At 57.2% G+C, this 26,817-nt stretch overlaps 1 protein-coding gene across 1 annotated transcript; it reads right to left on the bottom strand.

Annotated features, from left to right (window-relative positions):
- Positions 1-5,704: 5,704 nt before the first annotated feature.
- Positions 5,705-26,475, bottom strand: SDC1 (syndecan 1). Its single transcript, XM_073216071.1, has 5 exons — positions 26,148-26,475; positions 9,242-9,323; positions 7,950-8,422; positions 7,203-7,338; positions 5,705-7,043 (listed from the first exon to the last, which is right to left on the bottom strand). Exons 1-5 carry the CDS (start codon positions 26,211-26,213, stop codon positions 6,874-6,876), a joined length of 927 nt encoding a protein of 308 aa, XP_073072172.1. The 5' UTR covers positions 26,214-26,475; the 3' UTR covers positions 5,705-6,873.
- Between the last annotated feature and the right edge of the window lie 342 nt (positions 26,476-26,817).

The following is a 26,817-nucleotide window of genomic DNA, read 5'->3' as shown; positions in this document are numbered from 1 at the left end:
GAAAGAGGGGAGAGTTGCAACTGGCTCCATCCATATAACTGAATGCTCTGTAGATACTGAGAACGGAGAGGACCGACTATATGCGCTAAAGTGAAACTGGGTACACAAAGGAAGCTGCATGCCTGCGTAGAGAACCATTCCTTTGGTGTAGCTCTTCAAAAGCATAGACTTATCCTCACAAGTAATATGCACGGAAAAAGTTTCTGGATGTCAAAACCTGCTAACTGAAATTGCCTTTGGTGAGAGAGACAGGTGGGGAGAAGGAGGCTCTGGATTTTCACCATGTCCTTTTCTGTTCTGCTTGGGTTTCTAATCATGTGTATTTTAATTTTGTAAATTTCATCAACAAATATCTGGGTGGTGGGAGTTGAGGCTAATTTTGTTTTCTTCTTTATACTTTTCTATGTCAAAAAGAATCAAAATCAATGTGTTTAAATGTTGCAAAACAAACACCAGCTTTGGCTGCCCTGGGGATAAAGTCTGGCTCCTGAGCTCCTGCTGGGAGGTCCTTTGACACCAGCACCTGCTTCCCCTGGCCCCCACCACACCGATCCCATCCACTTTCCACACCCAAGCCCCTTGCTCTCTCATACCTCTGGGCCATTGGCAATGCTGTTCCATCTACCCGAAATACTCTGCCCTCTCTGATCACCCCTTAATTTTGCCTCCTTGTCCTCTAACCAGACGCCAGGTGCCCGCCCATCCTCCCCACACTGGCAGGCTTGCCCTGGCTAGCTGGCGCTTCAGCGCCCTGGCCTCACTTCTGCCACTCCAGTGCTCCTACTATGCGGTTAAGGGCCTTTCCACTGGTCAACCTCCCTTGCTACCTCACAACAGCCTTTAGTGTAAAGACAGGGCCTGGCTCACCGATGGCGTCCAGGGCCTAGCACTGTGCCTGACACATAGTAGGCTCCATAAATGGTTGCTGACTGAGCTGACAAGATGACTGCCCAAACCGAATGAGCAAAGAGCTGGCACCCCAGGCTTCTCACTAAGGCAGGAGGGAGGGATTCCTGGGCCTGGCCCCAGACGGCGGGCCTCAGGGCCTGCTGAGGCAATCTGGGGGGAAGGCAAAGCAACCCGCAGCCGCGCCGCCTGCTCGACTCCAAGGTGGCTTTTATTTCCTCTTCTGCGAGTGCCAAGTCCCTGAACAAATATTTTCCTGGAGTGGAGGAGCAGCTTAGCTCCCAACCGTAAGTGCTGAGAACACCGCTGGATCGGGCAGGTGCCAGGAGCCGGAGGCAGAGCAGGGTCTGGCTGCAGCTGGGGAAGGAGGGCTCATCAGGGCTGCCCCGGGCAAGCCCTCCTTCCGGCTGTCCAAGGAGGGAGCCTGCTGCGTAGCCCACCAGGCCCCGGAAGCAGCCAGCTTGCTCTGTTCAGCACAGTCATGGAGGCTCTTACCCTGGGCCTCCTTGCCCATAAATTAGAATCCTCTGGGATCCTGAAGAAAATGGAGGCCATGTGGGCCTCCCTCATTTTGGCTGAAAAAGCTACAGTGTAGTTTGAAGGAACTAATTAGAATCTCAGAAGCCCTTTTATAACCCCTTTAACTTTCTTCTTACAGAAGAACATACACAGAATCCACTCACCTTAAGTATATAACTTGATGATTTATTTACACATACATACACCCTTGTAATCACCACCTACGTCAAGCCAGGGAACATTCCAGAGAACTTTCAAACATAATTCCTTCATGTCCCTGCCTAGTCGATACCAGACCCCCAGCAGAGGTACCACTGGCTTCTATTACCATTGATTAGTTCTGCCTGTTTCTGAACTTCATATAAATGGAATTGTACAGTATGGGCTCCTCTGTGTCCAGCTTCTTGCACTAATACATTGCCCATGATATTCATCTATGTTGTATGTGTACCAATAGCGTGTCCTTTTTCACTGCTGAGTAGTATTCCATTATATGAATGTACCATGGCTTATTCATCCATTCTCCTACTGGCGGGTATTTGGGTTGTCATGTGGGCTATGATCACAAAGCTGCTGTGAACATTCTCTATGTGCCTTTGAGCAGACGTGTGCTCTCATTCTGTCTGGATCATAGGGCAGGCTTATGTTTAGCTTTAGCAGGTATTACCACAAACAGTCCTGAAGTGTTCATGTCAACTGGCATGCTTTCCAACCACGTAGGAGAGTGCCCGTCACCTCACAAGCCCTCTGATTACTCTCCACTGGTGGGTGTGTGGTATCACACACCATTATTAAGCTTCTAAAGATGCTTGGCTTTCAGAACAGGAAGCAGCCTCAGGTGGACACGATGAGCTTCCCAAAGGCAGAGAATCCCATATTTGCAGCAAGCCCTTGCTGTGTGCTGGCTCACAATAAGGCATGTGCTCTCAAGAAGCACCCAGGTAGGAGGGTAGGAGGAAGCCAGTGTGGAAACACACACCTGCATGGTCAGGACGAGAGGTGCCGAGAGGATGCCGGGACAGGGCACAGAGACTCAGTGCCTCTCCCTAGAGGAGTCTGAGCCCAGCCTTAAAGTGGAGCAGGAGCCGGGAAAGGCAGGTAAGGGCTGTGCCCGCCACAAGGCAGAGCAGGGCCGGGGCCCTCTCGCCATAGCCCGTGCAGCTCCAGGGGCCCTAGCGCCCCTTCCCCCCTGGGCAGCCCAGTCAGGCTTCTGGCTTAAGAAGGCAGGTGGGGTGGGGCTGACAGGAAGAGGCAGACAGGTGTGCCTCTGCAGTAGTTCCCTGCGGACCCATTTCAGAGAAGCCTTCTGTCCCAGCTGCTGCTTTGGGGTCTGCCTACCGTCAGTGCCTAGCCTGGGAGCAGGGTGTGAGACAATGGCCCTTTCTGCCCCCTTTCACCCTCACCCTTGACCTCACGGGAGGCACCTTTCTCCCAGGCTCCACATGAGGAGTGCACCTGTGGGAGGACAAGGTGATGCCCAGGGAAGTGGGAACAGTTTTCCCTCTTAACAAACTCTCCAAGCCAGCCCCTCCTGCCCAGCTCTCACCACACCAGCCCTTTCCTGTCCCTGGGCCTCCATCCTGCATCTGCTCCGAGGCCCTCACGGAGGTTCAGGGCAGAGTGGCCCCCACTTTCTCACCACATTCCAGACCCGTCCTCTCCCACACCTGCCCTCACCCCGCACAATCAGCCTGAAGCCCCGAGTCCCTATTTTTGCCAAAGTTGTGCCTTCTTCCCCATTTGAGAGGCCGAAGTGAATCTGTTCTTCAAGACCTAGTTCAAGCGCCACCTCTGGGCACCTCCCGTGACCCAGATGCCACGCCCGGTGAGGTGCCATCTCCCCGCGCTAGCCCGCAGCAGCCACTCTGTTGTTGGGACTCGTCTGTCTCCCCTGGCCCACAGTATCCCCGCAAGCAGGGGGCACATTCTGTTCCGGCTGGGAAAACAGTGCTCCCCTCGGCAAAATCCAAGAGGCAGGCAGGGCAGGGCAGGCAGGGCAACTTAAGGCAGAAACTGGCTGCAAATTAAGGAGGAGATGATCAAAGAAAAGATGACTTACTAGTTCAGAAAATAACTTGGAAGAACTCAGCAGAAATTCAGTGAGTCCCGCCATCTCCATACAACGTACAAAACCACACACACACACACACACACACACACACACAGTGGGGCCACACCGTGGGCCTGCTTTAAAGGTGAGAATGAAATAGTGCTGTGTTCTCAGGCATGGGGGCAGGGCGGGGAGGTCTTGGGGAAGCAGAAAAGAGAGAAGGGGTCAAGGTCATGGGAAGTAGGGCAGCAAGCCAAGGCTTGAGGAAGGATGGACATAAACTCCTTGAGGTTGGGGTCCTGAGAAATTTGAAGATGATGTTTAAACCCATTCACATAATAGCTTCTTCACAATTAGTCTTACACACTCAGCAAAGCCTAGTTTATAACACCATCCTGTCCTGGCAGTGCCCAGGTGTGGGGGTGACCCAGGGCAGAGGCACAGAGTAGGAATAATTAGCAGAGTGAGTGGAGAGAGCAGTGGGGCAAGGGCACAGTTCAGCCTATTTGAATATGACAGGAACTGGTAGCCCAGGAGGCTGGGGTCGTGGGACCTTGCTGGTCCCACGTGAGGAGACACCCTCCTGCAGTCTTAATACCATCTTCAGCGTGTGCACGGCCCATTGTGGCTCAGGCTGTTCAAATCCCAGCTCCCCTGTTCACTGGTGTGAGACCATGGGCAAATACTTCCTCCTTATACCATGGATTTTGGCTGCAAAGCGGGGATAATTAATAGCAGTACCGTCCCATAGCCAGCTGAGGAGTTATAGGTAGTGAGGAAATGATCCAGGTGTCATGTCTAGCAGTGTCCCTCCCATAGTAAGATCGGGAAAAGTATTACTCTCCAAGCTTCCCCTTCTTCAACTGTGCCTCACTGTCCAGCCCAGGGACTGGCAGAAATAGGCAGTCAGCATTTTCGGTCTTTGCTGAATGATCTGAGGTCCTGTCTCAGCCCCAAACCCTTAGAGAACAATGTGTCACGCAGGGTAGAATTCACTCTGGAGCCTGCCGTCCCTGCCCCACTGGGGGTGCATGGCAGGGAAGCCTGCCATGGAGGGGCAGCTGATGATGTGGTGGGGGTCAGCAGCCAGGACAGGACTAAGGGGCGGGCAGCAAGAGGCCCTAGAACACTGGGGCTCCTGCAACACACTAAGTTTTTTAACCCCTAAATTTTACATGCAATTTTTTCCCAATGAGCAGACAACTCTTCTAGACCATTGGCTAGTTGATTTGCGACAATGAGCAAACAGAATAGCGGGCAAACTTTGAGTGGGAAAGGAGCGCTCATGTCCTTGAAGAAGGGAATGATCTAGGAGAGGGAGGGGGGCTGGGCAGGAGGGAGGGAGGCAGAGAGCCCTGGAGGACAGTGAAGGCTGGGCCGAGGGCTGGGGGAGGAGGGCAGAGGCGGACACAGCCCTGCCTTACAGCGGAGTAACAGCCACAGCACAGCCCAGAGCCAGCCTCCCCTGAAGGTGACAGGAAGGACACTGCCAGGGCAAGGAGGGATGAGCATCAATACGGCCCGAAATGACGAGTACCGTTTATTAGTTACACGAATGGGCCCAGCCACAGGCTCGGCGCTGCCCCACAAGCCAGCAGACATGAGCAGCCCCGGACCCCTTGCCCACCCCTGAAGTCATATGCAGTCACACACTCTGGGCAGAAAGTCCAGTACTGAACACAGAGCCAGGTTCCCTTCATCTGGCAGTGCATCACTCTGAATCACAGACAGCCCCCCTCAGGTGGGGGGGGGGCGGGTGCCAACACAGCAGCCAGAAGGTTGTCAAATTAAAGCAAGGACAGGAGTTCCCAGGAGCCCCGGGCTAGGGGGCCTGTGGTCCTGGCAAAGGTGTGAGAGGACTACCCCGAGTGTCTGAGGGGCAAGCCTTGGCTCCAGTGGCCTTGGGTCAGGCTGTGCCGGGGGCTGTCACAGCTTCTTCAGCCATTTAGGAAGACGGTGCTTTGAGCTTGGTGACAGACATTTACATCAGGTCTCATATAACCTTGGCTGAACCTACCGACCTCCAGAAGATTTCTAGCAAAGACAAAAACAAACAAACAAACAAAAAAAAGCCAGAGGGCCTCTGGCCCCAGAATCACTCCCACCAGGAAAGAAAGGCACAGAGCTTTTAGCCAGGTTTCCTGGTACCGCTGGTGTTTAGAGGAAAGGCCGGTCACATCCGCACCACCAGCACAGAGAGAAGACATAACAGTGGTAGCGCTCACGTGATTACTTTATATTAAAGTTTATTACATTTGGAAAATCTACTGTACAGGGAAAAACCCATTGGATTAAGTAGAGTTTTGCCAAAAGCAAAAGACTATCACTCTTTGGAACATTCCTGATTCCAGCCCAAGGCAGGGCCACAGGAGCTAAGCAAAGGTGAGCCTGGTCCTTCGTGGAGCGGCTCAATACCAGGCGTGCCCACATCTCTCTTGTCACCTTCTAGGAGAAAGTGTCCCCCCAGAAATGGCGCCTGTGGGAGACCCTCTGGGCCCATGGTCCTCCAACGCCCCAGGCTGAGGGGTCAGGATTCCGTTCTCACACAGGCTCTTCTGCGCACAGGCCCCAGCAGCAGCCCCAAGTGCACAGACACAGGGACGACTGCTCGAAGGAGGTGACTGCCCACGGCAGCCAAGATGGGCCAGCCCGCCGGCGGGGCCGCCCAACACACACTCCAGACCCCGCTGCGCGCGTGAGCAACAAACTCAGAGACCACACACAAACTCAGCCTACATGGTAGCTTCCAGATTTGGTTCTTCTAGTTAAAAAAAAAAAAAAGAAAGAAAGTCTTCTTTAGCGCTGATGCTATCTCCTCACCGTGGATTAGGGAAGATGGGGGATAACCAAATCAACTTACTTAACTTACCTCAGAAGTAACAAAGTCTACTGGGCTATGAACAAAGAAACGAGAGGAAACATGTGCAAAAACAAGTCGATATCTAAAGCAGGCCGCCCCACCAAACAAAGTGAACTCAGTGGGCCCTGGACTCCTCCTCTCCCCGCCCCTCGGCAGTGCACGCCCCCAAGACGGTCTGTCTTTCCAGTAAGTGCTATGGGGGTGTCAGCCCCCAGCATCCTCCAGCCACAGTGGGCCAGCCAGCTCCAACAGGGTCTGTTTTCTCTCCAGAGCTGAGAAGGCACTGCTCCACTCTGGGGAAACGGAGTCAGAACGGTGAGATGCCAGGTGCTGGCTGGGGGAAAGGTCATACGGGAGAGCACCCCGCACCCAAGTCTCCAGGCAGAAGTTGGAGAAGCAGAGAACCCCCAGTGTGCCCCGGGACTCTGCCGGCAGGGAGCAGGCCAGCAGGGCCGGGCAGCGGTGTGGTAGCAGGGCCTGCGGTTCTTCATGGAAGAGGTGGTGGGGCCTGCGAGGGGGGGCAAGGAAGTGGTCCCCATCAGGCATAGAACTCTTCCTGCTTGCTGGGCTTCTGGTAGGCCCCGCCGTTGGCTTGCTTCGGCTCCTCCAAGGAGTAGCTGCCCTCATCCTTCTTCTTCATCCGGTACAGCATGAAACCCACCAGGCACACGGCAAAGATGAGCCCCACGAGGCCTCCAGCGATGACCCCTGGGCGGGTGGACAGAAGCTGGCTCAGCCCTGCCGGCTCCTCAGGCCAGGCCGCAGTCCCTCCCACACGGGCAGCCCCGCAGATGGCCCTGGCTACGCTCAGCTGCACACCAGGGCTAAAGACAGCTCCCCACCCCACCCATCTGAGAGAGAACTCACCTCCCAGCACCTCCTTCCTGTCCAGGAGGCTCTGTGAGGCCCCTGTGGCCCCCCGATCTGCTGGGGGCTGATTCCGCTGGTCAGGCTCCACAGCAGTCCCGGCCGTGTTCTCTCCAGACAGGTCAAAAGTAAAGTCCTACGGGAGGGCAGGGACAGGGTCAGGCTAGCGGGGGCTATCGCCAGCAGCAGCCAGTTCCATTTCAGGCCCAGAAGCAGTTCAAGCCCCCCCACTGCCCCCGTGCCCTCAGCTCAGATACACCCAAACCCAGACCTCCTGGACCCCCCAGCTAGGCCCTTCTCGTCACATCACACTGGACCCTGGCTGGACTGTGGAAAAAAGACCATCCAAGTGATAAAGTACACATTTTTACATGAAAAAATGAGTGTAAAATGTAAAGTACAACGACCTCATAAGAGAAACATGACTTGGGAGAACTTCTGCAGTCAGAACAAGGGCCTTGTTTGCTTAAGTTTGGGAAGCCCTCTTCTCCATGATCTTGAACAACTCGCTTCAGTCCCCCTATTTAGTCTGTCCTGCCCTGGCTCAGCCCTGAAGGCAGCAGGAAGGTGGGGCCTGGGGACCTACCCTCCCAGTGGGGAGCATGGGGTGCTCCCGAGACACAGGGTGTTGGGGTGCCAGATGACCGAACCAGGCCCCCACCCCGAAGCTCCTCTGCTCTACCAGGCACGAGGGCCCCCACCCACCCCACATCCCAGAAAATGCAGAGGATGGCAGAGGGCACTCACCGGCTCCCCAGAGCCCTCAGGGAGCTGGGTGGAGGCTCCATCCTCAGCAGTCCTCTCGGTGGCCGAGGGACCTCCATCCTCCATGCCAGGAGGATGAGGGTCGAGCAAGCCAGGTCCTGTGGGAGCTGAAGTCTCATGGTGGTCAGGCTGCATGTCCCTGTGGGCATGAGAGGTGGCAGGTGCCTGGGCTGTGGTGGCTCTGGCTGTTGACACCCAGTGGGTGGTGGGCTGCAGTGTGGTCTCCCTGGGTGGATGGGTGATCTCCTTCTCCCGGGTGGTGAAGCCAGGCTCTAGCTCTGCCAGAATCACCCTCTCCCTCTCCTCGGGCCCCTCTCCAGCCGGCAGGACAGAGGCGGAGGGGGCAATGGTGTCCATGCCAGTGGGCTCTGGGGCCGTGGGCGGGGCTGTCAGGAGCCCCATGTCCTTCCCAGTGGAGCGGGTCTGCTGTGACATGGTGGGGTCCGGCAGAGCACCTGCAGGGCAAGAAGAGAGCTTGTTGGGGTGAAGCTCAGGCTGTGAGGAGGGCCCGACTCTTCCTTTAATGAGAAGCGGTGTCCCCCAGGGTAGAACTTGCTGAGGCTACACTCAACTTTGGAAAATGAGTCAGGAAAGCCACCCTTTTGTGCTGCACATGCCTGGGTACAGCCCTCTTCCCGTGGCTCTGAAGCCTGCTTCCTGGGGGTGCACAGGGCTCCTCAGGGGCCTTACTGGCTTATCCCCAGCACATGTACCTCTCTGGCCCCCTCCCTGGTCCACCTGCCCTCCCCCACAAGGCCCAGGCTCCCAAGAAGAGGTTAGGCCCTGTGTCCTAACCCCCAGCTCCCAGGCCCCTGCCTAACCCACTTCTCCCATGGACGGCACCCTGCCCAGGTCCAGAGCGCCTCATCTGGGAGGCCTCCCTGATTACCTTCAGCTCAAGATCTCGCTCCCCCAGGAAAAGGGGAAATAGGAGAGATAAGGGAACATTCACTGAAGATCTGCACCCCAGCAGGCTCTGTGCTGCCTCATAGCTCTCAACTACCTTATCAAGTCAAGATATCATTTCCATTTTACAGAGGAGGAATTTAAGACTTGGAGAAGTCAAACAGACTTCCCAAAGCTTGTCCACTGAGTTAAAGAGGAGAGCATGGGCCCAAGTCTGTCTGCAGCAGGCAGCCAGCAGGGCCTCCTGGAACCCACAGCATCCCCTCCTGGCAGTGCACACCCCATTTTCTTCCCTAGTGTTGCCCTCTGGGCCCAGTCAGGGGCTGCCTGACCACCTGCCTTGGGGCGGGGCCCTCATGCCAGCTCACCTGTGCCAGAGCCAGAGAAATTGTCAGAGTCATCCCCAGAGCCATCCTGATCTTCAGGGGGCACATTTGTGGCCACAATTTGCTGGAAAAGGATCAGGAAAGGGTATGAGTGGAGGCTTGGCAGGGGACCTACTACTCCAGTGTCCCAATCCTGGACAGGTGAGTAAGCTGCCCCCAGCCCCACACACACCGCACAGAAAAGAAGCACTCGTACGTGGCTCCAGGACCCCGGGCTCTGGGCAGCCCTTTGGTCGCCCACGCATCCACTCATGCTATGATGGCACCCAGCCTGTTTTCTCACCCACAGGAAGGACTAGGTCCAGGCCCCCCAGGGAAAGGAAGGCAGGTACCCATCAGGCTGAGGACAGATGAGGCTGATCTAAAAGGGGCTGCATCAAGGAGGCCCCACAAATGGGCTGTTGGACTGTGATGGGTGGGCCCTGTGTGCAAAGAGCACCCCAGGAATGCTGCCTGCCTGGCCCAGCTCCAAGAGGCCACAGGTGCCACAGTGCACACACATGGATGAGGGGTTCTGGGCGCATCACTAAACCCCTTATGGCCTCAGTCTCCCCATCTGTAAAACAGTGACAGTAGTATCTACATTCCAGGACTGTTGCAAAAATCAATGAGTTTATGCACATCAAGGACCTATCAGAGTCTGACATGCAGAAGTGCCCCGCCAACCACAGCAGCTGTCCTAACTCAGGGAAGGCTGCTCAGCATGGGGAAGAGGATTTGGGGGCCTGTCTGGGAAGAGTGGGGGGCAGACGTGGGTTTCAAGAACAGAGAGGCAGGAGGAAGTCAGCTTACTGGAAGTGGTGTGCAGACCTGTCAGTGAGCAGGCCTTGCCCAAGGCTGGGCTCCAGAGAACAGGCCGCCTCAGCCCAAGAGGCCTTGCAGGGCTGAGGCCCTTCACTCGAGCAGAGCAGAGCAGAGCAGAGACAGACAAGACTCTTGGCCTCCTGAGGCTGCCTGGGGCAGAGCTGGACCTCCAGGCTCCACCCCCAGGGGCCGTGTCTTCAGACACAGGCAGAAACTAGGAGGCTAGAAATACCAGAGCTTCCTTTCAAAGTACAAAACCCAAACTGCACCTCTCACCACCCACAAGAGAAAGGTTTTGGCCCCAGAAGGGCCTGTCTGAGGTGTCGTGGCCCATCTACAACGAACAGTCATAGTCCCTGCCCACCACCCACAGTCCGGCACATCCTGTCTGTACTGTTGCCAAATGGTGCTTCAAATATCAGTCCTGCTTCACAGAGCTTCGAAGCGGCCCCTCGCCTCCCCAGAGCCTGCCCCCTTCAGTAACAAAAGAGTACTGCCCATCAGGCAGGCACAGAGTGGGTACCCCCCGACCAGGCCATGGGACACTGCTCCCAACAGGGCAGCTTGTAGGGGGCAAGCCTTCGAGGACCCCCACCCCCACTCACTGTGTCACCCATCACCTCTGCCCACCCTCACATCCTCTGAGACCCTGGAGCCGGGCACCTTTCCCAATGTACCAACTCCCCTTCCTTGGAGAGAAGGCTTGGTGGACATGGAACAGGGGGCCGGGATCTGGCCAGACCAGCCTCAGCTGCACCGTAATGAAGGTCCATGCTACCAGAAGCCAGGGCCATGGGGCCCAGGTCCTATTTCACAGATGAGGAAACTGAGGCTTACAGAGAACTCGACGGACTGGGGATCTGGCAGTCTTGGAGGCGAATACCAGCGTGGTCAGCCTCTCTCGCCTAACCAGAGAGGCCCCAACAGGTGAGCAGTTTCCCAGGAACAGGCCTCCCTCCTGACTAGGTAAGACTTGAAATCTGCCTACTCCCTAAAACCAATTTGTTCCCGCAACTCTGCCTGGCTTATCCCTCTGCAATCTTGTTTATACAACAAGTTCTTAAGCAAACGTTTTCTCCACAGAAACCAGCTCCCAGGCCTCAGGGCCACCTTCCCCTCTCAGAGCCAGTCTCCAGGAGGGGATGGGCTGTGGTGACCTCCCAAATGCCCTCCAGCTGGAACCTTCTGTGATAGCCTCAGCTCCCTGGGGTGGAAACTTGCAGAAACTGCTGAGCTGGGATCACCAGGTGCCAGCTGACTCTGGAGTTATGGGTGAAACTTCCGGTTTCATACAGCAGGCCTGCTGTGCTAAGAGCCTGTGGCCGGCCGCCTCCAAGGCAAGCCAACAGGTACCTGTAATGGGGCCCTGTAACCTCTGCAAGTCCCAGGGAAGATCAGCTCTTCATACAACGAATCCACACCCTTGTGGTCTAAACTGACACATTCAGTGTGCTCAAAGCAACAGCCAATTTGCTCCTTCCCCATGCTTAGCACAGACCCTTAGAAGCCTACTGGCCTGAGAGGCCAGGCTTGGCTCCAGTAGGGAGTGGGGCAGACACATGGCGGCCTGGGGACAGGGACCAGGAGAGGAACTATCAGCTCATCTCCATCTCAGCCACACTGCTCTCCTGGCCACAGCTTGTGGACTCAAGAAGTCCTACCAGCTCTTACCCGCACTGGCCACAAACAGGCCACCCTCCATAGCAACCTCCATTGGAGTGGACCTCTTGCCCTGGTAGGTCAGAGGGCCTGGGGCTGTAGTGCAGCATCCCCCCAAGACACCCTGGATAGGAAAGTTCCTTGGCAGGGTCAAGGTCAGGATACCAAGTGGGCATCTCAGAGAGGCTCAAGTGAGGATGGTGGACCCAGGGGCTTCTAACTCCAGGCTGACCAGAGAAGTTGCCCATCTGCCCACTCCCCCAACCTCTGCTTCCCCATTAACCATAGCCACCAGATCCAAAGACCTGTAGTTTCCAAACCATGCCCTGAACCACTAACACATGTCACCTGCTGCTGGACAAAACACAAATCCTGCAAAAAGCATCGCCAAGTTCACAGGATCATGTTGCTTTCAAACCAACACAGGCTAAAAGGACAGTGCCGTGTGGTGGTCACAGACTGACATTAAACAGGGTCCTCAACTTCAGAACTCAGAGGACCATCATCTGGGGCTTTGGGGAGAAGAGGGTGAGAAATGTTCTGGTTGCCCTGAAGCCCTCAGACCAACCCCCAAGAGGGTAAGACCCATGCTCACCCCCTTTCAGCAGTGCTGGGGGCCTCGGTGGTGTGGCAATCTCTGCAGCATGCAGCGGAAAAGAGAGGTGTAGGTATCTGTTGGCCATGACTGTCCCGCTGTGGGACAAAAGCCCTGGCTGCTGTGCTGGAAGCTTAGGTCCCTCAACCCAAAAGCCCTCGCAGTCACGGGGGAAGCCGAGGGTAAAGAGCTGCCCCTTGCCAGGGCTGGGTCACAGCCGTTCCCGCACAACCAAAGGTGGTGCTGATGATGGGAAGGGCCCCCAACTTGGTCCAGGAGCCCAGGCTGTGGGTCAAAAAGCAGGCGGCCCCTGTAGTCACACCTACAGGATAAATAAATACCAGTCACCCCCACCATCGAGAGCCCACTAGAGAGCAGGCATCCTCAAGGGGCTTAGAAGAGATTCACAGGCATTTTTTAAAGAAATTTTTACCCTCTCGGTTTCTTGATCAGATCTATGGATCTAAGGGAACTGGGCCAATTCCCCCACCCCCAGAAGTCCCGAGGGCTGAGGTCTCCAGGCTATAGACTACCAGCCTTTACCCACCACCTGTGCATCAAGATACCGAACTGGCCAAAGGTGACATCCAAACCATCGCCTGCATCCTGCCAGGGCCTTTCTTTTCGGGGGTCCCTGAGAATCACCTGGAGACTGTTAGAGATTCAGTGTACTGGGCTCCGACCCCGAGGCTGATTCAGTGGGTTTGGGGCAGAGGCCCAGATTCTGATGTTGAACAAGCTCCCAGCTCCACAGACTGCACTCAGAGAACAATTGTCTGAACAGGAAAAGGCCTCACCTGGACAGGCCTGGGGGCTGGCGACAAGGGGAGGCAAGAACCCCACATGGGTCCAGTGTTCAAAGAAGAGGCACCAAATAGCAACAGAGCCCCCATAAACAAGCCCAAGGAGTCCAGTGATCCAAGAAGGGTCTGAACATTCTCTGTGCACTTCTGATGTGTCCACTCTCGGCAGACAGTACACCCACCACAGTGCCTGCCCAGTCTGCAGGAGAGCCCTCACCATGGAGCTGGAGGACCCCAGAACTTTCAGAGGCAGCACCCCTCAAGTCCTAGCAAAGAAGAGCGAGACTCATCTATCCTGAAAAGCTGGGCTGAGCCTCTGTACCCCCTGCCTGGCTGAAGCCAGCAGGAGCAAGTGGGAGAGAATGGCTCTCCTCTCAGGGCAGGGAGTGGGGGGCACCCTGCCTGTGAAGCCAAGGGCCCAGGGAGGGAAACAGGGGCTACAGGACTTCTGTGCTGCCTTCCAGGGGAACCTACCTGCCCAGAGGGCAGACGAGAAAGACAATGTTGCAGAACAACCAGCCCCACTCCTGTGGCCCACCAAACGCCCTATTGCCCTGCAACACTTTCCCTTGTCTGGGGGATCATTTGCACCCCCTCGGTTAGTCCTGGCTCACATGGCCTCGCAGGCCTGAGAGGCCAGGTAGATTAAACCTAAAGCACTTGGGATCAAGGATCTCAGGGAAAGGACCGAGCCAGGGGCTGTCAGCCGGAGGAGTCCTGACCAGGGTGGCCACCCCAGGGTGAGGTCCAGCTCTACTACACCCTTGCTGGGTGACCTGGACAGCTCTCTGCCTCTCTCTGGGCCTGCTTCCCACCTGGTCAACAGAAGGGGCTTAGCTGAAGAATGCTAAACTCCCTTAGGGCTATGGTAGGCTGGGCTGGCACCTGGGAGCCATGGCCCCAATTCCTTATCAGTGAGGCTGGAGTGGATTGAGGGTGACAAGTTAGCCCCAGACAGCCATGCCAGGCAGGGGGAAGGAGCGGGACCACAGCCCCTGATCCAGGAAGACACTGGGCTCCCTCCTGCCCCAGGATATCATGCTGGAGGCAGAGAAATCACTGTCTCTCTGAGGGTTTCTTTCCTAACTTGGGAGCTGCCGGGGAAGCATGCTTAGGCCACTGAGGACAGACCTCCTGGGTTCTGACTCGAGACCCTGAGGTACCCCTCATCCAAGACACTCCCAGGAGGAAGGGGCGCCACCAGGGCCTGAGGGCAGCATCAGCATTTCCGGCCTGACAGGCACGGTGATTTATCAGCTCAGTGTCTCTACACAGAGAACCAAATCAAGCCGAAACCTGCAGAAAGGGTGATGGGCTTGGCCCGGGGCTGCTAGGGCCAGGGAATGTGCAGGCACGCAAAGAGGGGGCTTCTTCCACCTCCCCCCAGAGCACCCACACCAACCCCAACAGCACTTCTGCTGGGCCGCTGGGCGGTGCAGCTCTCAGGGGGCCTCCTGGGCATGCAGCCCTCCCCACAACCTCCTGCCACACGCACACCAACCCACCTCAGTTGTCCCCACCCTGCCACTCGGAGACAGACCTCATCACTCAGGATTCCAGGGTAGGGCTGGGGTGCAGGACAGCATCCGCACTTGGCTGTACAGACCTCTTTGCCATAGCATTTCCCATGGCACTGAATGCCGGGGCTTTACAGATGGGAAACTGGAGGTCGAGGTTGCAGAGCCCTTTCCTCTGCTCCATGCAGCCTCCCTGGAGAATCCCGAGGGGGCAGGGCTGTGTTGAGGGGATCCTGGCAGCCAGTGCCAGCCCCGATTCCCAAGCCAGGTCAGAGCTGCCACCAACACCCCCATACCCATCCCTTTGCAGAGCTGGCATCCGCCTCACAGCCCGCATGCCGGGACTCGTCTCAGAACAGGCCCAGCTGAGGGCTGGGTGTGGAGCTGCAGAGCTGGAAGACCAGTTCCTCTGCTTTTCCCCACCTGCCAGGACCCAGGCGAGGCAGGGCAGGATTCTACTCAGGAGCTGAGCAGGGCTGCGTGGCTCAGCTGAGCCAGCCACCATGCCTGGTGCTGCCCTGGGAGCCCGACAAGGGGAGGCTGCGGAAGTGACTAGCCCAGCCCAGGTTGTAGCCTGGGCTGTTCCCAATTTACAGGGTGACCTTGGAAGAGCCCTGCCTCAGGTAGTGTAACAGGGGGTTCCTAGTTCCAAGGGTATGTACCTCAAGGGTCAGCCAGGTGCAGCAGCCACCACAGGCTGCCCCTATGAGGGGTGGCGAGAGGCAGACATGGCATTCAGCAAGGGAAGGACCCACAATGGAAGATGGGGGCCGGGGGGGGGGGGCGACTCGATCACACTGACTCGGTGTCACACTGCTCTCAGCTTCCCAAGGCGGGTTACAGCCTGGCAGGATGCTGGCGATGTCCCCAGCCAAGGTGACCCTGGGATGGCATCTGGTCACCCCTGGGGACAGAGGAAGCAGCCAAGGCTTCCAGAGCCTTGAGCCTCCCCAGCCTTGGCTGCCCTAAGGAGGCGTTCCCAAGGCCAGAAGCTCAGGGCAGGGTCACCTAACCAGCCCCCACGAGGGGCTTCTAGAGACATCCTCCCCCTGCTCTGGCTACAGAAAGTGTCCTCAGATTTCAGAGGCAGAAACATGCAGCCCCAGTCAGGGCTCCAGCTGTGCGTCCAGGGGACCACTTTATCACCCACATCTCGCCTACAGGCGTTCCTACAGCTGCGGGGTACTCCCTTTAAAATGAAGTGTCTCTGAGAAGGCTAAGGGTGTCACTCGCACTGAAGTGTCAATCAGCTGTATATGGGAGAGGGTCTAATTCCGGAACTGGGGCCCTGGGGGCAGGTAGGAGCTAGGGAAGATGGGAAAGGAGAGCAAAAGGGAGGCCAGAAGATGCCAAGTGCAAAAATTTCAACCTGTGTCAGAATGCAGTCGCCAGCCAACCCCATACCCAAGAAGAAAGACTAATTAAATTACTTTTGCTTCCACTTTGAGCCAGATATACATGGCCTCTCCTCCCACGTACAGAAGAATAACGGACCAGCCTGCTGGGAACCCGCCCCCAGGATAAATATAATTCAGTCGGAGTTGGCACTGAGGCTGCTCAAAGGCCAGAGACACAGGAAGGCAGAGAGCCCTTGACAAGGTCCCGTGGGGACCACAGCAGCGTGGAGCTGGTACTTTCTGGCCTGAATGGAGGTAGGCAGAACTTTCTGGGAAGGCCTGGTCTGCACGGGGGGGGCTTGCTCCCAGACTACTGGTGAGATCCTGGCCCAAAGAGAAGCAAACCAGCCTGGGCTGCTTTCCCGTCAGCCTGCCCTCCTCCTCTTGATGTCTGCAGGGTTCACACAGCCTCAAACGTTCAGTGCTGAGCTCCCAGGCCTTTGCAGCACCTGAACACAGTAGGGCCACTTTGGCTGAAGGGAGGGGAGGTATAGATGTGGTCCCAGGCGTAGAAGCCCAGTCACCCAGAAAGGGGAGGTGGCTGTACCACCCTGCCCAGAGTTCAGGGACAGTAATGGGGTGGAAGGACCTAATGTGTCTAGGCTGGGGGTTACTTGAAAAATAGAAATACCTGAATAATGCCTTGGGAAAAAACAGTAATGGCAGATAATATTTATTGAGTGCTATGTGCCAGGTATTGATCTGAGCACTTTACTGGAATTAATTTAATCTTCACAACAACCTTAGATTCTAGTGCCACCCCATCTTACAGATGAGGAAACTGAGGCAAGGCGGACTTAGTCTTTCGTCCAGGGGACAAAGCCAATGAAGTGCCAGAGGAAGGGCTTGAGGGCAGGCGGTCCTGCTCCAGAGAAGGCATGCTGTGAACCCCCCAACCCACAGTGACAATCATGGGACTCTTACCCTCAGGAAGAAAAGAACTGCCCTTCCCACTGGAGGCTCCATGGGGGTGGGGAAGTGCACAGGGAGGGGGACCTCTGGGTAGAGGTGGGGAGGGGGGAGGGGGAAGGGCTCCCTCTCTGGGGCAACCCTCAGTCTGAAGTTCTGGGCACAGGCCCTGCTCGGCTTAGCCCCCAACGCAGGTGCGCTGGTATCTGGGTTCACCAGGCCTCCTCCCACCTGGCAGCCCAGTTCCACCTCAAGTCAGGAGCCAGTCCCTGGCAGAAGCTCAGGCAGAGGCAAGCAAAGCCTGGCCTGCCAGCCAAGGCTCATCTTTGTGAGAAGAGGCAAAAGCCATGTGTGCAGACCCTGTTAAATCAGCATGCGGGGGTAAAACCAGCCAGCTATTTGCATGGAGTGGCTGCTTGCCCAGGCCGGGTCAGACTGTCCTCTTTCTTTCAGCTACAGACACTGGGGGTTCTCCTCAGGGGACTTCCTAAGTAGAGGCAGCCCCGAAGCTTCTCCAGACTTGCTCCTGAGTGCAAGCAAGGAAGGGTTGGCTTCCTTACGTTATTTCACTGGATCTTTCCAAAGCCCTCTGAGGTAGGCCAAGAAAATGCCAATTTACAGATTAGGAAACTGAGGCTCAGAGGCAGATGAAAAGCAGGCCCAAGATTACTCCAGGAGAAAGGGATCAAGCCCTATAACGATGTGGGTCAGCCAGACTCCATGTCCCAGCCCCCACATACCTCTTTCTGCTCCAGCCCCAGGTGGGACTAACTAGGGCAGACTAGCCGGCGGGTTCCGGGTCCCACCTCGCCTGCCCAGCCCCAAGGCTTCGGGAGCCCAGACTGGGCCCCAGGACCTACCCCAAAGGTAGGCAGGTGCGCACACCGAGGCCTAGGTTGCTGCCATTAGTTACACTAGGACAAGGGGCACCCACCAGATGCTCAGCCCCTAGACGGGTTTCTAGAAGAATGGTCCTGTTCCACAGGGAGTGTGCAGAGGAGAAGGCAGGGGAGAATTCACACAATTCCCAGAGCCCAGGATGCCCAGCCACTGCTCCAGACACACTACAGAGACCTCGGGGCCGGCGTCTGGGCTTGAGCCTTCCTAGACTTTACAACAAGCAAGCAAGCCTGCCCCAGGGGAACCTGCACCTCTGCTCAACCCCAAGGCCCCTGAGCCCCCAAAGTGCCTGAGGGGTGGGGAGGGGAAGGGGCAGAGGCTGAGGAGCTCACTCAGCCCAAGTGGGCCCCCATTGTCCTAGCCCGGCCTACAGCTCAGCAGGGCCTGGGCCGCCTGGAGGTCGTGCTGCCCAGACCCTCCCCACGCCCCATCCTGGAGGAGATGTGGTCACTGGGCACAGCAGCACCACACCCCAGCAGGTCTCTCTGGGAGAGGCTGGGGTGACGGCAGCCTCTGCAACAGTCTCAGAGGCTCTGAAACACCCTGCAGGCTGGGGCCCTGCGAGCCCAAACCTGACCGCATGTCTGTCTGGGACGCACCCCAGATGGGACTCCAAGGCCTTCTAGCCTCCTGGGCAGCAGGGATGCTGAGAAGCTACCAGAGAGCAGAGCCAGTGCTGCCATGCGACTAACACAGATAAGGCCCAACCAGGTCGGGCCAGACCCCGGACATCAGCCGCCACTGTAGCCCTGGTGCCGTGGGACCGCAGAGGCAGTTCTGAGGCCTCCCAGCGCCCAGCATGTGGCAGGTGGACAAGCGCACCTCCACTTCAGAGGTTCCCTCCCACCTCCCCTCATCTCATCCACCCTGGGCCAGCCCCAGAATCCTTGGCCTGCTGAGGGGGGCAGAAGGACCCAACAAAGGCTGGTGTGGCCTCCATATAATCAGGCTGTTCACAGAGCCACAGGAAATGCCAGGTAGCCACCACAGGTGGGAAAGACTGTGAATTCATCATCATCCTGGTGAGACAGCACTCTTAACCGCCTTTGTAGACCAAGGGCATCCAAGAGCAGTCCCAGGGCAGGACTGGCAGCCTCTACTTCTCCCACTGCCCCCATGAGGGGAAGCCCCTACCCTGACTTGCCATGGCCAGAAAAATTACAGCTTCAGCTCCCGACATAAAAGTGCTGTACTGACGCAGAACTGCTGGGATAAACCCCTTTTCAGGCTGAGTGACCTCCAGCTGTCACTGCCCCTCTGGTCTATCTGCACAGACCAACCCTCCTATCTGGTCCCAGTAATGACCACCCTCTCTTACATGTGTCCCGGGACCAGCTGTGGACTCCCCCTCACCTGCTTGGGCTCTGGGCTTTAGATATGGTCAAGCCAGGGAGGGCCCATGGATACTCTCCAACTCCCAGAGCCTGAGACAGAACTCTGCCGGGCAGCAGGAGAGGCAGGCCCTGCCCAGCCACCCACCAGTCCTGTGACAAATCAGATGCATGACCTAGCCACAGCCTCTCAGGTCCTCATCCCATTTCACAGATGGGCTCACTGAGGCCAAGAGAAGCCCATGAACAAAGTCGCTGAGCAGTGAGGAGGAGAGTCAGAGCTGGAAGGCAGGCTCCCGAGCCCTCCTCCACCTCACTGTACACTCCCCCTGCTCAACACACAGTGGGTGCATAGTCAGGGCTGGTTGGGTGAGTCTCAGGGGAGGACCCGTGGGCCTGGCACCATGACTCAGCTGATGAGGGGAGAGATAAACATGTCCGCCTTCCCCACTGCCCCGACCTGCCCAACGTGGCTTCTGCTCCTGCTGATGAGCAGACCTGGGGCAGGTGGCCAGGATGCCGGGGTGTGTGCAGAGAACATCACCTGGCCTCCAGCCCCAGCTTGACCTTGGCCAGGGTCCACTATCCACCTCTGGTGGCCAGACTGAGCTCTAAATCCACCTCCTCCAAGCAGCCTGCCCTGCCTTCCCTCTTGATAACCCCTCAGGCAGATAGTGCTCCGTCGAGTCCCCAGAAGAGTAACAGTGGAGGACCCTGAGCCCCCAGCAAGTCCCCCAGTGCCACCTTCACCCTTCCCAGGACCAGGTCCCTCTGCAGCTCCGTGGCTGTCAGAGCTGAAGGGAAGGGCAAACTCTTGATGGGATGGGGGACTGAGACACGGGGGGCAATGACCTGCCCAAAGCATGGAGTTGGAAGCTAAACTGGAACTAGAAAGGACAGGTGCTCTGCTGCCCTGCTCTGGGATTTCTGAACTCAGGGACGGAGGTGTGCCAGAGCTGTAGTTAAAAAGAGAAAAGTTAGCTGGACTGGGAGGGAGGAAGATGGCTTCCTGGTTTCTGAGGAGGAAGTTCCCAAAAACTCAGACTGCAGCCTAACCAGGAGAAAAGCCCAGGGAGGAATCAAGTCAAGACACCCAGGCAGAGGTGCCTGGACACCCAGGGTGCACACAGGCACACGTGCATGCATACTGCCTATCTTGTTGCTGCAACCCTTAAAGGCGAGTCACTGAGAAGAGGTTGTTTTACCAGGGCTGAGGGTCAGAGGAGGAACAGCGTCTCCATATAATCAGGCTGCTCACAGAGCCATTACCGCCAGAGGAGAGACTCTCAAAGAACCCGAGGTGAGAGAGGACCCCCCACCAAGCTCTCCATTCTAGTCAACGGGAAGACCCACTGCGCAGCCAGCTGAGTGCAGGAGCAGGTCCAGCCCTCAGCCTTCCCCTCTCTTGACCGGATGATCCAAGCCCCAATTCTGCCCCCTGCACCCCCACCCCTGTAAGACTCCACACACTTCAGCCCCATCAGACCCCTTGACTCCCCAACCCTGCATGGCCTGACAGGCAGCAGGAAGCCCGCCCCACACCTGCCTGTCCTCTGGGTCTCCCAGCACTGAGCCCAGGGGAGCTGATTAGGTGCAGGGGACCTTCCAGTGCAGGCGCCCCACATAAGCTTCCTGAGGACAGGCAGAAGCAGTAAGATCACACAGACACAGCTGCTCTTCTGGGGGGCTGTGGGACGAAGCCGCCTGTGTCCCCAGAGTTGGAAGTTGCACATAGTTGCTGAAGTGACTCTGAGCAGAGGGTCTTGCATCTGTGGACTCACCTCATAGCCTGTGCCCCAAACATGCCTCCCTGCGGCGAGGGATATACACATGCATGCCATCCCTCGGGCACTCATGGCCCGCTCAGAGGGAGGTTCCAGAACGCACACCCCCCTCTAAAGCCCAACCTCTCCTGGAAGAGCTGAGAGGAAAATGACGCTGTGCTGAATCCACTCCAGGGTACGAGATGCCAGTGCCAAAAGCCCTCTTTCCACAGACTCTGTTAATCCCATTGCTTCTCTCTAGACACACTCAGACAGGTCCTCAAATGGAGCTCTCAACCCAAGACTCCAAAATTGGTTGTTGAAAAGAAGGAAATCAGAAAATAGTTTGTTCTGCAAAACTACTGGGATTCCAGAACCAGAAATCATTTAGTGAGCAATTCCTCATGTGGCTACAGGAACTGGCATGGGAGGGGGCCAGGAAGCGCCCAGCACAGGAACCAGGAGTCCTGGGTTCTGGTCACACCACTGGTGCCATGGTGCCCACCTTCTAGGCTTAAAAAAGGATCTACTAATTCTGCGAATGTTGCCCCAGTGCCTAAGATAAAAGCCAGTGCAGGCTGGCTGCTGCCCCGGGGCCAAGCACAAGGGCACCTACAAACATGGAGAGTTGCCCCCATCAGGCCATGTTGCACCAAGCCAACGACATATGGTCCTTGAATGGACACCAGTTCCCACCTGCCCTCATAGATCCCGCCATTTCCTGGCATAGGCTTCCTGGGAGGAACTCTGGCCTGTCCATAAGTGGCCATTGGTGAACCCAACCCAAGGCCAGGATGTTGTCTATGCTCAGATTTCGCCTAAAGGCCCTGTTCAGCCCAGCTCAGCTCAGCCCAGTCCAGCCCAAAGTCCCCCTCCATCCAAATCACACACACTCATGGTTCTCCAGGATGAAACAGCAAATACCCACAGGGCCTTGCAGGTTTCAGCCAGCCTCACACACTGGGGGCCGACAGCCCATTACTTTATTCATGCCATACCCATAGGCACACACATACATACAATCCTCCTTTCATGTCAGCCCCTTTGGGGGGGCTCACCTCCACAGGCCTCATCAATGAAAAGGGGGCAATGACATAGGTCATAAAGGCTTGGGCTAAAGATAAAATCCGAATGTAGGAAAAGCACTGGGCACCAATAGGAGGCACACAATTACAGGTAACTCTAGTCATATTGACAGCTAACTTTCCTCTGGCACTTTCATTACCAAACACTTTCATGCATTGCTTATGAAGTGAACACCCAAATGACAAAACAAGAACAGGGAAAACAGGTATGCTGTCCGCTCTGCACAGACACCAAGACTTGGAAGCGGAGTGACTCACCCGAGATTTCATGGTACCAGTGGCAGAGCTGAAACTTGGTCTGGTGCTCTACTTAATCCACAACTGTTTCTGGCCTGCCAAACAGTAGGGGTGCACTGCAGTCCACAGAGCATGGCAAGGAGGTGGACAAAGGACCCCAGCTAAGGACAAGGGCCCCCGCCAATCAGGATCTATATAGCAAGTTAGCCCTGCCAGGTCCAAGCTACCTGTGACTGCCAAGTCACTTACAACTCAAGCCAGGTGGGGAACTCAGAAGATGGGGTCATCAGGTGATCCCCCCAGAAGGTTATTCACATCTGTTCACTGAGCGAGCCCATGAGCACCTCCTTTGACAGCCTCTTTGTTATTCTAGGTACTATTGGGGATATTGCAGGGCCCTGGCTGGGTCCTGGAAAGCACAAAATCCATGTGTCACAGATGATGAACATTATTCAGGAGAGACCCTTACTCAGAGCTGAACACTATTGTCTTGGAAATAATTCTAACAAAGCTGATTTGCTTCTTAGTTCTGCTGGAGAAGAGTGCAAATGAGAACTGAATCAAAAGCTGCTTGTTACGCTTCAGCACACAAATGTCCCTTTTGGCTGCTATCAGACAGGGATGCAAGAGGAAAAAGAGCAAACCAGAATTCAAATCGTGCCGACCTCAGGCCACCAGGCACAGAGCAAAGTGCTCTCCCAAGCTCAATAAGCCCAGAAGACAAATGCCATAACCTGATATGCTGACAACAGTAAGAATGCTGGCATTCAGACATTAAATCATGCTTAGTATTCTTTTGTTAACAGAAAAAGGGAAGTAAATATTGCAGAGAGCCTGCCCTTTTGAAGGTAATAGGGATTCTCAGGTGACTGAAAAAAACCTGGATATCAACAATACCTCTCTCCCAAGGGATTTCAGAATCCAAAATTCTGCAACAGAAAACACTCCGCTATAAAACACTGCAAAATTCAAGATTTTCAGTAACTCTTTCCAGGCCCTTTCTTCTTATCACTCTCCCCACCAATCTGGGTTAATAAGGTTTAAATTGGAACCCACCGTGAGCCACAGGTAGAGGCTTACTCCACCCTCCCTTGTGGAGCTGAAGCCAGAAGTGACATCACCCCAGAAGGCTCTGGGCCCAGGCCAGGCAGTTAGTGCCTCCCCCACCCCCACCCACTCTGCCAGGCCCTGGGGAAATGTCTCTACTAGCCCCCATAATTAAGGCAAAAAGGGATTTTATGCCTTTCAGAAAAGAGAAAGAGAGGCAAACTGTGAAGAACTATTCAAGAGAGAAACAAAAGACCCCCCCCCACCCCACCCCCCACAGCACAGCAACCTTTTAGACAAACCTGTTCTCATCTCTTGGGAGAGGTTTTGAGCAACCTCCTGCTTCCCGTGCTCATTCAAATTCTGGCACCCAGGAGCTAACTCACTGGTCCCCAGGGGGGTTCTGACCTGCTTCCCACTAGGGCCACAGTGAACCCTGGGAGAGTGCTGGAGCTCTGCCACCTGTGGACGACTCCTTGCATTTTAGGCCATGCCTCTCTGCCTTCCTTCTTTTAGGAAGTGGTCAGAGGAAGGCCCTGGGAAGGCACTTCATGCCCCCACTTTTAATCAAACATGGACACCCACTGTAAGAGGGACAGGACAGGGTTGAGAAAGTTTAGTGTTTTCAGGCTCAACTCAACCACTTCCTCCAGGAGCTCTACCACCACCACAGCTCTAATGAGCCTCCCTCCCTTTCCTCCTGAGACTCAGCTGCCCCCAGGGCCCTGTGCAGCCACACTATATCAAAGTTTCAAGGTGAGAAATAGTACCTCATCCTGCAGCATCTGTCCCTACCCAGCACGAAATCGGGGAAACATGGTACCCAGAGAATCTGAAATCCCATCTGCCTCTTGGTGTTAACGAGTGCTCTTGGGACCCTTCTCACAGGAATGCCAGCCTCCCCGAAGGTGGCAAAGGAACCCCCACCATTCCTCCCGCTCCTAGCCAGAAGCAGGTGGACAGCCCCACGTGGGCAGGTCCCACCTTGGGCCTGGAGGGAGTGGAACAGCCAGGTGACACCAAGTGGGCCAGGGAAGCAAGCCACACCTCACCACTCTCTTCTCCAGAGTATTAACTGTGATTCAAGTTGCAATCTGAGTCCCACAGAAGCCACAACCCTGAAGAATGAGAAGCCAGACCCCAACTTCTTGGACCCAAAAGCCAGGACTACACTAGAGACCCAGCTCAGAAAACCTATCTGACCCCATGACTCTCCAGATATGGCACCCCAACTCATCAGCAATTTAAGAGGCATCAGGGACATGCTCCTGGGCTTCAAAAGGCTTCCAAACCCAACAGTCAGCTGGAGGGGGCACCCCCTCATCTGAGCTAGACCCTTTTAAATACCCCAAAGGTCTCAATACCTGGTAGGTACTATTATTATAGAAGGACCCGCTTTACAGAGCAGTCGCGTTACTGAGAGAAATGTCCAGAAGCCACGTTACAAGTGGAGGACCGGGCTACTCCAACCAGCCTCTTTCCCTGCCCACGTGCCTCCCTTTGCCAGGGCTGGGGAAGTGGGGCCGGCCAGATGTGGTGGCGACACTCCGCCGCTTCCGGAAGGGGGAGAGCCCGTCGCTCCGCACCTCCTCTCCCCATCCCGGGGGAAGGCCCACCCAGCCCGCGGGGAGGATTCCAGCACCAGTGTGCAGGCTGGGGGTGTTCGTGGGCACCCGGCGGCCAGCGCTGACACCTGGCGGCGGCCGCGATCCCAGCCCACAGCAGGGCCGGCGCTATGGGGCGGTTCCCAGGGAAGGGTTACAGGGGCCGAGAACAAAGCGCCCCCGTTGGGGAAGGCGGGCTAGCGGACGGCGGCTGGGGCGGGAGATCACTTTCTGGAGACCCTCGGGATGGTCTTTGTCGGCCAGATTCCTGTTTCGAGGGGACCCACTCCTCGCCAAAGGCAGATGCTGGGGTCCTACCCAAAGGCCTCCCCCCAGGACCGGGCTCCACATCTGTCCCTCTTTCCCCCCGGCTCCACTGCGCGGGCCAAGGGGACCCGCCTTCCCTTCGCGCGGCTCCAGCACAAAGCCAGGCCGGGGGAGGGGAAGAGCCATTCCGGGGTGCACCGGCGTTGAAGCCGCCCGCCCTGGCCGTGCCCAGCACGGGCACGCGCCTCTCCGCGGGGAGCACAACTTCAGCAGCCCAGAAGTTGGGTTCCTGCTGCTGGTCTCCGGCGTCCTGGGACCAACTTCCCGGAACCTCTCGCTGCCAGCTTGGTCCGGGTCCCCTCGGGCAGCCAACGGAAAGCCGGCGGGCCTCACCTCCGCCCGCCCGCGACCCCGGCGCAGTCTTGGCCCCAGCTCCCAGGCCAACGCGCCCTCCGGCTCCCGCGCCGGCGCCGCTGCGCCCAGACTTGACTCCGCCGAAGGGGCCGGACGCCGGGGCTCGCCGGGCTGGCTTAAATTTGGGTCTGCGGGCGGGAGTTGTGGCTGCGGTCACTGCATCCTCTCGGGTCCCCGGCGGGAAGCCTAGCCACAGGGATGCCCGGGGTGACCGGGTGGGAGTCGGCCACCCCGGGCGCTGCCGCAGGATGGAGAGCTCCGACGCAAGTGGAGCAGTTTTACATAATTGAACACGGGGCCCCGGTGCAGGCTTCACTCCGCTGGGCGCACGAGCCCTCCGCCCGGAGCAGCGGAAACTACGCTGCGCCAACCGACGGCGGAGGCAATGGGGGCGGGAGCCCTGGTTTCGGGGTTTGGAGTTCCCAGGCCCGCTGGGCTAGCGCGGGAAGAAGGGAAGACCCCGTTCCCCTCCCCCTCCACGTGTCGCCGCCGGCACCGCGGGTCGGCCAGCCCCAGCTCCCCGCCGCCTCCCCGCCGGGCTCCGGGCCGCACTCACCGGGAGGGCCGGCTGCAGGCGCAGCGCCAGCGCGCAGAGCCAGAGCCAGAGCGCCGCGCGCCTCATGCTGCCCGGACCGGCGGGGAGAGCGTGGGCCGGGGCTGCGCGGGTCTGAGCTGCGCGGGGCTCCGGGCCGGCTCCCTCGGGCAATGTCTACCGCGCGCCTGTCTTCGGCGAGGACTGCGGGCTCCGCCGGCTGCAGTCCGCTCTCCACCGCTGGGCTCCTTTCCGCTCGGCTCAGCTCCTGCCCGCTCCTCTCCAGTGGAGCTCCGCCTTATCATAAACCCACAAGCCTTTTGCCGTTGCAAAAACTAGCCCCCCACACCCAGCTCGCCAGGTCTCGGGTCCAGCCCCAGTTCCCACCCCCTAGAACCCCTCCCCCTGGGCCGCCCACCCGGGCCTCTCGGAACGCCCCACGCCCGTGCCCCGCCCTGTCCCCGCCCCCTCCTGCACCGCGGGGCAGTCTAGCTTTGCTCGCGAGCTGCGGTCCGGGCTGGTGGTCGCTCCCAGCGTTTCAGCTCAGCTGCTCCCGGGTGGCCGGGGCCGGGGTGCTACCCCTTCCGCGCAGGCACAGAGTATTGAGACGCTGTCCTGGGGAGGGTCATGGGGGCAGTAGTTGGTCTACTGTGGGCGCCAGTCTGCAGCGCCCTCTGGGCGTGGACACGGAGCT

The sequence above is a fragment of the Manis javanica genome, chromosome 1 (assembly GCF_040802235.1).
Source record: "Manis javanica isolate MJ-LG chromosome 1, MJ_LKY, whole genome shotgun sequence".
In the NCBI taxonomy this organism is placed as follows: Eukaryota; Metazoa; Chordata; class Mammalia; order Pholidota; family Manidae; genus Manis; species Manis javanica.
Note: the sequence above shows the minus strand (reverse complement) of the source record. Positions and strands in the feature narration are given on the sequence as shown.